This window comes from Silurus aristotelis (genome assembly GCF_946808225.1).
Source record: "Silurus aristotelis genome assembly, chromosome: 18".
Lineage (NCBI taxonomy): Eukaryota > Metazoa > Chordata > Actinopteri > Siluriformes > Siluridae > Silurus > Silurus aristotelis.
Window position 1 is genome coordinate 1,112,035 of NC_139591.1, and position 14,524 is coordinate 1,126,558.

Here is a 14,524-nt window from a genome sequence, read left to right on the forward strand (position 1 = left end):
TTATATTAGCTATTTGTTCTAATAATGTTAATAAGGTTTAGTCAGAGGGAATGCTAATGTGTAGTTATTAATAAACTAAATATAAATAAAGTCATTAGACATCGTTCAGAAGCTGAAATTAAGACCGTAAAGCGATTGTTGTGTCGCGAGAACAACGTGGCTGATTTTCACGACATCTGGAGCGGAGAGTGCCGTAAAGCGTTTCTCCTCAACACATGGGTAGGTTGTTAAACGTGTGTGTTAGAATCCCGACATGTTTTAAACTTTATTACATTTCAGATTTAATGTAATTTTGACCAATATTGTTGTCATCTGCTAAAAGTGTATAGTTTAACTTAAAAGAAAACTAAAAAAAAAAACGCGGTTATTAACGCGGATTGTATGTAGCTTTAGCATGCTGCCTGAAAATCTGCTGAAGGAGTTTTGTGGAGATGTTTATGTGGATATTCAGGGCTTTAGACACATATTTCTGATTGATTATAAGAAATAATACTCAGCCTGTGTTCTGGATGGTTCTGTATTGCAGTTTGGAAACCATGGAGTCCAAACCAAGAAAGAAATCATTCAACCCTAAAGATGGGAAAAGAGCAGGATTTAAAGGGAAGGGTAAGAACATTTTACACTTCTTCTTCTTCTTCTTGACATCAAACCTTAGTGTTATGTAGTTATCAGTGTATCTAATGTATTATAAGACTGATGGAACAGACTGACAGGTTCTTTAATGATATTTTTTCCAGCTGTTGAGACATAAATAAAAGACTTTTTCGTAATAATTGTGCATGTTGTTATGTGAAAACCTTCAAGGCAAACCGGAGGGAAAGCCTGCTGGAAAACGTCCCTTTAAACCCCACAATTCGGACAAAATGAAAACGTTTACAAAAGCAGGAGCCCGAGGAGGACCGAAGAAATTCTTCAAGCAAAAGCCGACAGACGGAAAAATGGCAAATAAGAGAAAAATGTCTGGAGATCATAACCAATCTGAAGAAGGTATATAATGTTGGGTTTTTATCCATTTTAAATAGTAATGCGTAACATTTGAGCCACATTGATGGTGTGGTTCTTTTGACCTGTGCAGGATCAGAGGCAAAGAAACCCAAGTGGAATGAGTTTAAACAAAAGAAGAAAGAGTTAAAACAGAACCGACAACAAACTGAGAAGAAAGAGGCCTACCAGATCGTGAGCAGAGCCAAACAAGTGTGGGAAATAGTCAGAAGGTGAGCAGTTCTCTGAAAGATTCTGTTGATGTAAATTTTGATGAAGATTTGTGGGTAATGAGGCCGAGATATTACATCATGACTGCAGCTTGTGGAAGCAGTTACACGGTGGTTTAAAAAGGGGTCTGAGAGAAATGTTTACAAGAAGGTTGATCATCTTCTGGAAGAGGGTGAAGTCTACAGGAGCTGAATCTGGTGATTAGGGTGGGTGTGGAAGTGAGGTCGTGTGGATTGTTCTCCGACTCTTATCATGCACATGCTGCTGAACTGTTTAGACATTTTCTGGGGTTTAGCTCGTCGAACGTCTTCCTGGTCTCTCGTCATCCTCCGGCGATGTTCTTCCGCTCTTGAAGCGTGTGTGTCGTTTGAAACGCCTCCAACGACTCGTCACAGCGTCGTTAAAAACATTGTACAGATAACACTGAAGTGAATTCGCCTTTTACACGTAGTTGTGTTTTTTGGCTGCAGGAAAGACTGTGACGCAAGCAAAAGAACAAAGTTGATGAAAGAATTGCAGGAGCTTGTTCGAGGCAAGATCAAGACGGTAAGTAGTTCTTCTAGCTCTCAGGTTGTCGGCAGTAAATAAGAGTCACTGATTAGTAACGTTAACGATGTGATGCATCGAGTTAAAACAAGTTGGCATTCGTATCACGACGCATCGTTTTTTTTTTTGCGCCGGTAAAAACCTGATTTCTTTTTTATATTATTATTAGTAGATGTGCTGCACTTTTATTATTCAGAAAGTGACCAATAATTTGTGATCAAAATTTTAGATAGATTTCTCGTCGCTAAATCGTTTCTCAAACACGTTCTAGACTCCTGAGAGTCACGTAGAATACAGATTGACATGGCAGAGGTAGAGCTGTAACTTCCTGCAGACACAACAGGAAAAGAAATCGTATCAGTAGCTTCTTCAAGTGTATCTTTACTGTATCGTATTGTCTGCTTTGCTTCGAGATGCGAATCGTAGCCGCATCAGTTATGGAGACGCACATCACATAAATATTTTCACGCTTTGATTTCATTTATATTTTGTGTTTGATAAGATTTGGTTGCTGTCATAAAGATCTTTTTTTATTACATGCTCCCAGATCGCGTTTGCCCATGACTCGACTCGAGTTCTTCAGTGTTTCATACAGTTTGGAAACGACAAGCAGCGGCAAGAAATCTTTGACGAACTCAAAGGTTTGTGTTTATGACTGCAGTATTTAAGATATTCACACGTTTCCTTCTGCAAATTGGATTAAAATTAATTATTTGTATCTGTCCCTTTTTTTTTTTGTTGATCCGCCCAGATCACATGGTGGAGTTGAGTAAATCCAAATACGCAAGGAACATTGTAAAGAAATTTTTAATGTATGGGTGAGTAAGTGTGTTTTATTGACGACAGGAACAGTGCCATTAGGCTCAGTTTTACATACTTCAGCAAATACATTTGCAATATCTGCCTCATACACTGCCTTTTCTCCAAAAGAGAAAACAAATGTCGAAAAAAAATGCAGACTATGATTGGACTTTAATTGGACATTTACCATTAATATCTAATTTGGACAGCGATCACGGCTCAATAGTCTTCGGAGCGCTATAAATTTACTTCAATTCAGGTTATTTTTTAAATGTAATTTTATTCTGTTGCTCTAATGCCTGGGTTATTTTATCCGTTATATTAAATTGGATTTAAAACAACATAAATCAATCAGACGTTATGGAATTCAGTACCACACATGCAAAATGATAGATGATAGAAAAAAAACTTTTCGATTCTCTAGAAAGAGAAACCGAGAGAGAAATTATTAACCTTAATGTTTATCTGTCCTCTATCAGGAACAAGAAACAGGTCGCCGAGGTGATGGTGGCTTTTAAGGGGAAGGTCAGACAGATGCTAAGGCACTCGGAGGCTTCGTCTGTGGTCGAGTACGCTTACAACGACAAGGCCATTGTCTCACAGAGACTCATGCTTACTGAGGAACTTTACGGAAACACCTTCCAAGTCTGCAAGGTTATAAAGGCTTCTCTTTCTTTCCTCCTCCACGTACTTCTTGCTCTTGGTAAATAACCGCAGTGTTTTGTTTCCAGTCCTCAGTGTGTCCGACGATAGAAAAGGTCCTGGAGAGCAATCCGGATAAAGTCGACAGCATCATGGAAGAAATGAAGCAGATCCTCACACCCATGGCTCAAAAGTAAGCTTGAGTAATCATAATGTATGTATGCAGTGTATTCATGTGTTGTGATGTCAAGTTTGCAGGGTGCATTCAGAGGACGAAGGGCTGGGGGTCTTGAAACCAGGTCTGTCCAAGTTAATTTCAATGTTAGGCCACGCCCACCAGAACTGGGACTGTGTGTCAAGTCAAGTTTATTTGTATTGCGCTTTTCACAACAGACATTGTCTCAAAGCAGCTTTACACAAATCAACAGTTAAGGTGAATGGTGTGAATTTGTCCCTGATGAGCAGCCGTAACGACTGTGGCAAGGAAAAACTCCCTTAGATGTTATGAGGAAGAAACCTTGAGAGGAACCAGACTCAAAAGGGGAACCCATCCTCATTTGGGTGACATCAAGAATTTGATCATAAATCTTTCAACAATACAGAACACTGGAGAGTGAGAACTAACATGAGCACTGGAGTATAATATTATAAGTGATGTTCTTTCTGCAGTCTTATTCAGTCTATATGGTTAGTAGCTCCTAGTTTTATAAGCTCAGCATTTGTGATCATCACAGATCCAGCATCAGCTTCTCCATGCCAGAGCCTTTAAACACTCTAGGAGGTCCAATGACAAAACTCCACACATGTAGCGGGATCCAAATGGCACTAGTACTTCTCTAGATGGTTCGGGATGTGTGCTGGACCTTGTTATTATTAGTTCATAGTGCAGTAACAGAGATCTGTAAGTTACAGATCAAATGAAAATTCACTTTACAATTAAAAAATTGTAGCAAATGTTGAAATTAATAAACAACAATTACCATTTCACATACATCCAAACAGTCCTGCTTAACATTTTATTTTTTGTAATAGTGTATTTTATAGAAGTCAATTTTGGCAATTAATTGGCACCGATAGTTGATCGCTGGAACTATCGGCTATCTGCAAAAATCCATACGATAGTTTTTCCGGCCTCCGGTCTGCAGTAATTACGTCAGCAGCCTCTAGAGGCGAATCACTGGCACCACGAGCTGTTTGTTTTTACATGTGAAACTGCACAGAGAGATCTATAATTATATCTATTTAGCATTATCATTAATCAGTACTTTTTTTTTTTCTTCACAGAGAAGCTGTCATTAAACATTCACTCGTACACAAAGTGTTCCTTGACTTCTTCCTCTATGCTCCAGAGAAACAGAGAACAGTAAGTAATGATGAAGAGAAGTGAACTCGCATGTCCGTGTGCGTCTGGATATCTTGCACAAGTTTACAGACCCCCGTGTTTAAATCTGTTTTGCAGGAAATGATCGAGTCTATAAGGGAATCGGTGGTGTACATGGCGCACACGCATGACGGCGCACGTGTCGCTATGCACTGCCTGTGGCACGGCACAGCCAAGGTGAGTTCTCGCACCTGCCGAAAACCCTGTATTAGAGAGACGTGAGAAATTTAACTCGTTTTCTGCAAAGCTGAATATGTGTGTGTGACTATTTCAGGACAGGAAGGTTATCGTGAAAACCATGAAGACGTACATGGCGAAGTTTGCGACGGTAAACTGAATTTTTTTATTTTTAATTTCATACTATATATATATATATACAATATATTAGGGGTGTAACCCCTAATATATTTTGGAGTTTGGAGGAAGAAATGCAAAATATAAAATTGCTTCTTTATGTTTGCATTTTTAAAATTATTTTATTATTATTATTTGTGAACAACAGTTTACAAAAAATAATAAAATAATTTTAATAAATGAAAAAATAACCCTAACCCTGTTTCGCAGGGAGAATACGGACACCTGGTTCTACTCGCAGCCTTTGACTGTATCGATGACACCAAACTGGTCAAGCAAGCAGTTATCTCAGTGAGTGCTTCATTTCTCATCTAAACTCTATTAAACTGGTCTCCTCTATTATGGATTCTGATGGAGAGTGTTCTGAGATTTTACACATGCATTCGATTTTTTTAAAATAATAAAAAAATACACTTGAATATATACAGTTTTGTGATGAATGGCATTAAAACCTTCGCTGTGGGATGTTGTAATTTTTAGGAGTTGCTGAGTTCGCTGGCAGAAGTCATGGGTAACAAACACGGCAAGAAGGTGCTGCTGTATTTGCTTAGCCCTCGAGATCCTGCTCACCTGCTACCTGAAATAGTTCAGCTGCTGGAGAAGGGGGACGGCAATGCTCATAGGTCAGACACACACACACACACACACACACACACACACACACCTGATTTATCAGCTTCTCTCTACTTGATGGTTCGGTTCCAATTTATTTGTTATAATAATCTCAGTTTTTCCAAAAATAACCAATGTTTCTTCAGTAATACAATAAAAAAGTAAGAATTCTACTGTGCCTGTTTAAAAATTGTGGACAAAATCAAGTCTTTTATGGTTTTTGAGAAACTCATAGATGCTCCTTTTATTTTTTGCTGGATCAGTCCTGACTGGACTGGAGTTCTTGACACATTAGTTCTCGATACATTGAGGTCCATATCATAAAATCTAATTTGTCTGGAATGAATGATTTATTCTGTAGTAAAAAGAACATGGCGGTGAGGAGGCGTGAGCTCCTGGAAGCAGTATCTCCTCCTCTGCTACAGTACCTGTGTGAGAACACTCGCTCCATGGTGATGGATAAAGCCTGCAGCGTAGCAGTCAGCGACATCCTGGGAGCCGCTGTTGGTGACCTCCGACCTGCCATGGAAGCCGTAGCACAACTGGCAGCTGAAGACTTTGTGGCTGGCGGTGTGGAGGGTCAGGTGTGTTACAGATGTGTAATGAAGTCTAGGAGTCCTGCACCTTTAAATTCTTTGATTTGTGCTTAAAATTATTTGAATGTATTTTTTAGTAAGATCAAAGCAATGTGAGATATTCAAGTTGTTGATATTAATTACGAGAGGGCGACCGATTCCGATATCTAGGTTCGATCGTACTCGCCGATAACCGATTAATCAACTGAAATGGATACTGGATAAAAAAACAAACACGCCATGTTGGATTTATGTGTAAGATAGCATTTGTAGCATTAACTCAAGTTAATAAATGTTTAATTTCAACATTTGTTAAAAATTTTTTTAAATGAATTCATTTTAATCTCATCTGTTAATGTAATTATTGTGTTAATGTAAAATGAATGAGGTGCAGCTCACAGTCTCAAGTGTCAAAACATACAACACGTGGTGTCGGCAATGCGCCTCTAGAGGCCGCTCTCGTACTGTATAATGACTTCTCAGGCGCTCCAGCGCAAACGCAGCCTGGAAAAACTATCGGTATGGATTTTTACCCGGCAAAACCGATAAATCAGTCAACCTCTATTCACAATACAGCTCGGGAAAGTTGTTTGAACTTTTTGATGCATCAATCCAACATCTTTAGGCATTTGCCCTAGAAATCAGTGCCAACCTGTAATCTGATCTAGGATGCTTGTGTTGTTGTGTGTGATGCAAGTCAACGCTTTTCTCCCAAGAATACTTTATTTTATTTATCGATACAACAGTAAGAAAGACAAATATAACAAGGAGGCATGGATTTCTTCACTTTCTACACTTTCCTGATTTAAAACTCTTTCACAATTCTGAATCGCACTGTACCCCGTCAAAACACTCTGAATTCCAGACCACCTTAAATGTGGCTTGAAAACCTGCCTTGTATTGGTGTGAACAGAATGATGCACTTCCCTTTAAAAGGGGATTATATTAAACAGATTTAAAGCTTTATGGCCAATATAACCCCCCCCCCCTTTCTTTCTTTCTTTCTTTCTTTCTTGCTTTCTTTCTTGCTTTCTTTGTTCTAGCTGCACATGGCTGAACACCCTGCTGGTCATCTAGTGCTGAAATGGCTGATTGAGCAGGACACCAAGATGAAAGCAGCAGAGCGAGAGGGTAAGGGTGGAGCGTCTCTGCGTTTTAGAACAAAAGTATAATAAAGACCTCAAGTTTTAAAATGAGACGCAGCATAAAAACTTTGACTGCGGGACTGCTGTTTATTGGTTTTCTTTCTCTGTGTGGTGTGTGTGTATAGAGCGTTTCTGCCAGATCCTCCTGGAGACTGTGGGTTTAGAAAAGCTGCAAACGTGGGCTTCAGTCAACCGTGGAGCCATTGTGCTGTCCTGGTGAGTGAGCGTGCTTTGTAAAGTTTTCTTTAATTTTGATCTAAAAAGAAAAGTCTGATTAAAAACGTGTAAAACTCTGAAAAATGACAAACCGACCGATTTTCAATGGTATAAAACACAAACTGGTGGGATGTTCACGACTGCATTCTTGTTATTCAGTAAAAAAAAAAAACGAGCATCTCTCAAACCTTCACAGCAGATTTCTTGCTTTGCTGTCAGACGTGAAAGCAGTCTTTTATTGTAAGGCCATATACCACTGCGCTTGGCCCTAATGTACGCCAGTTTTAAAGCTGCCATGCCCCAGGATACCCCCTCGTCTTCCCCTCGTCTCCCCGGTGGTGCTGGTGTGCTAATAAACACATTCCATTCAGCCTTCTAGTGGGATTACTTCACTCCTCCATAACTCTCCTCGCCCTCCCGGCTCTTTGTGTCTGACCTCGTCTAATCTCCCTAAGACTCTAAGCAGTGAGAGATTTGTCCGTTTCCCTTCTATACGCCGTGCAGCCACGAAGGCACAATAGCATTTTTGTTTTCACAGGTCATGGCTTTTCATTAACATGTTCTCAATTCTGATTGGTCAGAAGATGTTATTAAACTTTCCTATGTCCTTTTACGAGACACGTAAGAAAGTTCTCGCACCTCGTTAAGTATGAACCGTTTTTCAGAAGACTCTTTATTGAGAATATACACTGATCAGCCATAACATTATGACCACCTGCCTAATATTGTGTTGGTCCCCTTTTGCTGCTGAAACAGTCCTGACCTGTTGAGCATCAACATCATGAACTTCTTCAGCAGTTTGAGCTACAGGATCTCGTCTGTTGGATCGGCCTTCACTCCTGACGTGCATCAATGATCCTCGTCCCCCACGACCCAGTCGCCGGTTCACCACTGTTCCTTGCTTGGAGCACTTTTGATAGATTCTGACCACTGCAGACCAGAAACATCCCACAAGAGCTGCAGTTTTGGAGACGCTCTGACCCAGACGTCTAGACATAGAATGTTATAATGTTATGGCTGATCAGTGTTTAATGTAAAACTATTGAATTATTATGGTGGTGAAATTTCTCATAAATTTATTGAATGATCGTGAATTTTGACAATTTCAGTAGATGGTAGCTTATTGGTTAACAGGCATTGGATTTTGGATCTGAAAGTTGTAATTTCAAATCTCAGCCACACCAAGCTGCCACTCCTAGGGCCCCTAAGCGAGGCCCTTGACCCCATAGCTGCTGAGTTTGTATAAATGAGATAAATGTAAGTGCGTCTTGCAGAAAACCGAGGAGAATTTATATTTGCAGTTATGGAATGTGCCAGTGAATTAATCTGAGGATTTATAATCTACTGAATAAATGTAACAGCCTGCATCATTTCTGGATTAACATTTGAACTCACTTGGATTAACAGCTGTTTTTTTGCTCTCTCCAGCCTCCTCCAGAGTGCAGACGAAGGCGTTGTGCAGGAAGTAAAGGCTGCTTTACAGTCCCTTCGTTCCGATTTACAAAAAAACCAAAATTTAAAAGGAGTGGAGGCTCTGCTGGAGAAACTGGTCTAGCAAAAAACATCTACTGATCCACACTGCCTGTACACACCAGCGCTAGACTTTCTAAAACTGGAGTTCGGTTTCCTTTTATGTTCCTCTTTTCAGTAAAACGTGGTTTAATTAGGCGCATTTTGTAACTAAGCAAGAGGACCTCTGTGCATAATGGAATGGGTTTTGTAATTCTTTTCTTTTATTTTATTTGAATAATTTTTCCTGCCTGTGATGGTGTTTTAAATATAAAATACATGATCACACACAGATTGTTGGATTTACGAATGTAAACCTCATTTAACTGTTGTTTGGTATTATATTTCTGTATAATATTAAACGTGTTTCACTAGAACGTGGTTGTTCTGTTGTGAGAAAATGGCTGGGAGAAATATTCTGGCTGTGTTAAAGCACAAAACTAATTTTCATCATCTAATTATTTACCCACATGTCCTGATAAATTGTGAGGATCAGAGAAAACACGTTCTAAAGAAGAAAAACAGGTTCCTCTGTCCTGCCACATGGCCGTCTGTCGTGTTTTATAATTTCAAGCGTGAATCTTTTAATGCTTCGTCTCTTTTTTCTTTTTTTTTCTTACTACCGCTACTACTTTTTCTTCTTTCGGGTGCTCCCATTAGGGGGCGCCACACCGAGTCATCCGTCTCCATACCTCCCTGTCCTCTACATCTGCCTCTTCCAATCTGACTACCTGCATGTCTTCTCTCACCACATCCATAAACAATTCTCCATCCTCAGCATTCTCCTACTGATATACCCCATGTCCCTCCTCTGCACATGTCCAAACCATCTCAATCACACCTCCCTCAGCTTGTCTCCAAAACATCCTACATGTGCTTTCCCTCTAATCAACTCCTTTCTAATCCTGTCCATCATCACTCCCAATGAACATCTCAACATCTTCAGCTCTGCTACCTCCGGCTCCATCTCCTGTCTTTTACTCAATGCCACTGTCTCTAATCCATACAACATCTCCGGTCTCACCACAGTCCTATAAACTTTTCCTTTCACGCTCACTGATACTCTTCTATCACAAATCACTCCTGCTATCACTCTTCTCCACCCACTCCACCCTGCCTGCACTCTTTTCTTCACTTCTCTAACACACGCTCCATTACTGTTCACTGTTGACCCCCAGGTACCTGAACTCCTCCACCTTCTCCACCTCTTCTCCCTGCATCATATTTTTTCTTACTGTTTGAGAAAATCCGTAAATTAGATATAAATCGGCTTTTTGCTAATTGAATCTTGTTCCCTTGTTACCTTTATGAACATCTGCACCAGTCATGGCCAGATGTTGTCCTTTGAGCTTATTCTTTCTTGGTATATAAACCAGCCATTCAGGATTATGTCTTTTCAGGAAGTGACCTTCTGACTCGGAAAACTGAAAGCCAACATGTGCATCATTATCATAAATGATTTCTTTGTTCATGAAGCTCTCGTGCAAATTCCCATTCGGTTCCCGCAGTCAGTTGTGTTGGAGAACAAACACACACGGTTCTTCTTTAGCAGCTGCGTAGGCTTATAGGATAAGCAATGAAAACAAATGTACCCGGTTACAATTTAAATGTAAACAAAATACAAGCAAAAAAAAAAAAACATGCAAAAGTAGATTGTGAAATTTGTTACTACAGCAAATATAATGACTTTAGTGACGCTAAGCAGCTACTTCGCTAATACGACGCTAAGACTCTCAGGGCTTATTCATGTCAAAATCACCACTTGTTCTTGTAGTAAAATCACTTGATTCTTTAATGTTTTCTTCTCCTCCCCATCACACAACACTTGGCAGGAGATTTCATGGCAGGACATCTCGGGGGGGGGGTTTAGCATCATCCTTCGTCGCAGCACTCTACAAACTTCTTGACGGCTCTTTTGGCAAACCTCACCTTGCCACGTGCCTTCACAGATGATGTGTATTCGTGGGATTTGAGCTTGGAGTAATAATCTGAGAACTTGTTGTATAAGATGGAGATGGGCATGCCATTCAGAATGATCCCAAACGAGATGCAAGCGAAAGCAAAAATCCGACCGAGGTGCGTCTCTGGGAACATGTCCCCGTAGCCCACTGTGGAAATACTCACCTGCAGAACACACACATGAACACCATGTAAATAAACCTGAGTAAACACAACCGCGCATGAAGTTGATAAGTGAAATGTGTTGTGTAGGTTGCAAAGGCTGGATTCATGCTAAGCCTTAATACCCTCTGGAGTTGTTTAATAGCTTTACGTTAACCTCGTGCAAAATCCAAGCGTTGATGACGATAATGAAGTAAATGTACTTCGTTATCGAGATTTTTAACTTTACATTTCAAAGTCAAATATTTGACTTTTTACTCAACTACATTTTGTAAAATCAGTCGTTCCTTTTTATTTATGAGGATTAAAAACTGGTGAAACGAGTCACCAATCAGGATCGAGCGCACGCTCTGTTTTACACGTGTTCTGATTGGCGCTTGGTGCATCTACTGATCACCAACATACAGTTTAGCATCAGTTCAACATCAAGCAGAACATTTAGTGGTAGTTGTTGAAAAGAAGATTTTGAGCTCATGATAGTTTTTATAGAAATCAATTAGTGTTTGAGTCATAAATATCATTCTATTAATAGATCAGTGTGCTGAGAGTCACATTCGAGTCTTTACACACTCGAGAGTCTTGTGACAAAAATTATAATAGAAACATTAAAACCATAATAAATCATAGTAATTTGGATACTTACATTTAAAGGCAAATACTTTTGTACTTTTACTGAACGTTTAAAGGGAGAATTTTTACTGGAGTAATTAAAAAAAAAAATAGATTATTATAGATTTCATTATCTCCAAAACCCTCTGTGGATTGTAAAATCCCAAAAGAACCTGATGCAGAATGAATACTAATTAAAGATGTCCTTACAGCTGCCCACCACCATGCATGTGGGATGCTGGTGAAGTTGGTCTGGTGGACGTCATGCTCCACAGTGTAAACCATGGCAGAGAAGGTGAAAACTCCCATTGCGATGAAAAGGAAAAGGCAGCCAACTTGCTGATAGCATTGGCGCAGCGTGAACCCAAAAGCTCGTAGTCCAGTCGAGTGTCTCGCCAACTTCAGAATCCGGAAGATCCTCATGAGACGCATGATACGCAGCACCTGTCCCAATTTCCCGACCCGTCCAACAGTCTCAATGTCAGTGCCATGCTTCTCGAGGCCTTCGTCCTCAAAGCTCTCCAGGATCATCTGGAGGTACAGTGGGAGGATAGCAATCAGGTCCACGGCGTTCAGCATACTCCTGGCGAAGCGCTGTAGATCTGGTGTAGAAACGAGTCGGAGTAGGTACTCCATTGTAAAGAACGTGATGCAAAAGGTTTCCACATACTCTGCATAGGTTTTGCCACTAAGCTGGCCAGATGGCATGGTGTACTGCATCTCCTCCACTGTGTTGAGGGTCATGGCCACCAGTGAAACCAACACAAAGAAGCTGGAGGCCACAGCCATGAGTTTGGCCGTGACTGAGGAGAAAGGTTTCTCCATGAGGTTCCAAATTCTGCACCTTGTATTCCCAAAGATCATTCCTCTGAACAACTCTTCATTTTCCTCCACCTCAATTTCAGCTTGCAGCTCGCGCTGCACTTTCAGCTGCTCGTTCAGCTCGTCTTGTCGTTCTTCAAATGAGATCCGGCAACAGCGGTGAGTGTTCTTGATCCGGACGCCCCAGTAGTTGATTTCCTCCAAAAAGTTACGTGGACACAATTCGTTTTTTATCCAAAGAACCCCAGTCCGGTAGAAATTGAAGATGATGTGAAAGATATCTGGGTCTCGGTCAAAAAAAAATTCGTTATTCTGCACAACGTAATCATCGCAGAGATCAAGCTTCCTGTTATGGTCTGTGTATGTGGCAAGACGCCCAATTCTGGTCTTGGGGTATTTGGCTGCCACCCTGTAGGCTATCTGGTAAACCTTCCCACCTACATTGATGTTCAGCATGTAGTTTTTAGCTGGAGAAGCCATCCTCAGAGGGGCTGGTAAAACCTTGTCATCCTCATCATCTTCATACTCTTCATCGAGGTTATAGATATCTCGGCTTAGTTCCTGCATTGAATTCCATGGCTTCAGCCAGTTTCGCTGGGCAAATGGAAGCTCATTCTCTTCCACTGGATCAATGGAAGAAAGGGTTGTGCTCCCAAGCTTGTAATTGGGGAACAGGCTTCGCCTCCTGCCCTTCAGCTTGAACATGGCAGTCATGTTCTCTCAGCCGGTCTCACTAAGTATTTACCATGTGAGAGCAAAACATGTCTGCAATAACCCCCTGTGAATGGGGGTCCCAGCACACAGGTAAAGAGAAAGCAGCAGGGACTGTAATTTTGCTGACTGAGAGGCTCTGTACGCTTAGAGGTTTAAAGACTTATTATCCTCTAACCACCCCACCCCACCCCACGTCTTTCATTCGTCTTACATTCACAAATCTCTTCCACAGACCTCATGCATGATCCCATATGCCGGGTTAATAGGGTTTTCTACTGTTTCCATGCTTCCATTCTCAACCTGGGCTTCAACCACAAGCCCCAATTCATTCTACTGTTAGCAGATTGAAGTAGAATGTTTAGATCTTTTGAAAGAGTCGCACGGTTTCTTCAGGTTTCACACAGTCAAGTTTAAGAACTTTTTAAAACCATTAAGAGTCAAATTAAAGCCCTACAGTATATCACATCAAAAACACACACACATGGATTTATTTCTTCAGAAAATGTCAATGTCTTCAGAAAAATGTTTATTAGATTCTGGTCTAAGGACAATTTTGCCGAGACATTGTGGAAATATGCACAAATGTCCTTTACTTTTTAAAATGGAATCCATTTGGTAAATTCCCTTACACACTTCTCCCATATTCAATATTGGCGGTGTTTTTTGGTTTTGTTTTTTGTTTTTTTAAACCGCTTTTACTATCTACAGTACAAAAGGACATACAATTTATTTTAAGAGGTTAAATTATAAAGCATATATTAGACCCCTCATGTAATTATTCTTTTCTTTTTTGTTTGTACATCTTGTACAATATAAAAAAAAAGGGCAGAAATTGTAGCATATTTAGATTTGTTACTGCACTTAAAATAAAGAATAAAAAAATAAAAGAAATACATTGTTAGCTGCCACTCTTGGGCCCTTGAGCAAGGCCCTTAACCCTCTATGCCTTGGGGGTCCCTTACGAGAGAAATATCAAGGTCCGTGACGTCGGAGTGACGTGGGGCCGCCTTGCCGTGGGCTCACCACCTGCAGGAGGGGCCGTAAGGGACAGTGCTGTGAGGATTGGGCAGCAGTCGAAGGCGGGGGCCTGCTTAGACTGCTGCCCCCGCGACCCGAATTACGGATAAGCGGGAGAAAATGAATGAATGAATGAACATTGTTAGCATCTAGCCTCAAGCTAAATATTGCCAAATTTGCCACTTTGACCAAAAATCTGTTTTATATTTGTGGTACAATCCGAGAGAAGATTAGTGAAAATAACACCT

General features: G+C 40.5%; 2 protein-coding genes across 2 annotated transcripts; one reads left to right on the forward strand and one right to left on the reverse strand.

The window, feature by feature from the left end:
- The first annotated feature begins 108 nt into the window (after window positions 1–108).
- pum3 (pumilio RNA-binding family member 3) lies at window positions 109–9,370 on the forward strand. The gene is made up of 18 exons (XM_083567960.1): window positions 109–219; window positions 527–606; window positions 805–987; window positions 1,076–1,214; window positions 1,683–1,758; window positions 2,306–2,399; window positions 2,510–2,576; window positions 3,039–3,213; window positions 3,291–3,394; window positions 4,486–4,564; window positions 4,661–4,759; window positions 4,857–4,910; window positions 5,147–5,227; window positions 5,417–5,559; window positions 5,910–6,132; window positions 7,167–7,254; window positions 7,394–7,484; window positions 8,913–9,370. The coding sequence occupies exons 2-18, from the start codon at window positions 537–539 to the stop codon at window positions 9,037–9,039; spliced, it is 1,893 nt and encodes a 630-aa protein (XP_083424086.1). The 5' UTR covers window positions 109–219; window positions 527–536; the 3' UTR covers window positions 9,040–9,370.
- An 889-nt stretch (window positions 9,371–10,259) lies between these two features.
- On the reverse strand, window positions 10,260–13,389 carry kcnv2a (potassium channel, subfamily V, member 2a). The gene is made up of 2 exons (XM_083567983.1): window positions 11,934–13,389; window positions 10,260–11,117 (listed from the first exon to the last, which is right to left on the reverse strand). Exons 1-2 carry the CDS (start codon window positions 13,257–13,259, stop codon window positions 10,866–10,868), a joined length of 1,578 nt encoding a protein of 525 aa, XP_083424109.1. The 5' UTR covers window positions 13,260–13,389; the 3' UTR covers window positions 10,260–10,865.
- Window positions 13,390–14,524: the final 1,135 nt, after the last annotated feature.

What these genes read in the sequence shown, in the direction of transcription:
- pum3 (XM_083567960.1), top strand. Translation starts at nt 537, where the DNA reads ATGGAGTCCAAACCAAGAAAGAAATCATTCAACCCTAAAGATGGGAAA. An exon ending in TTCGAGGCAAGATCAAGACG is followed by an intron (nt 1,759 to 2,305) that starts GTAAGTAGTTCT and finishes ACATGCTCCCAG; the next exon opens with ATCGCGTTTGCCCATGACTC. An exon ending in CTGGCGGTGTGGAGGGTCAG is followed by an intron (nt 6,133 to 7,166) that starts GTGTGTTACAGA and finishes TCTTTGTTCTAG; the next exon opens with CTGCACATGGCTGAACACCC.
- kcnv2a (XM_083567983.1), bottom strand. Translation starts at nt 13,259, where the DNA reads ATGACTGCCATGTTCAAGCTGAAGGGCAGGAGGCGAAGCCTGTTCCCC. An exon ending in ATGCATGGTGGTGGGCAGCT is followed by an intron (nt 11,118 to 11,933) that starts GTAAGGACATCT and finishes TGTGTTCTGCAG; the next exon opens with GTGAGTATTTCCACAGTGGG.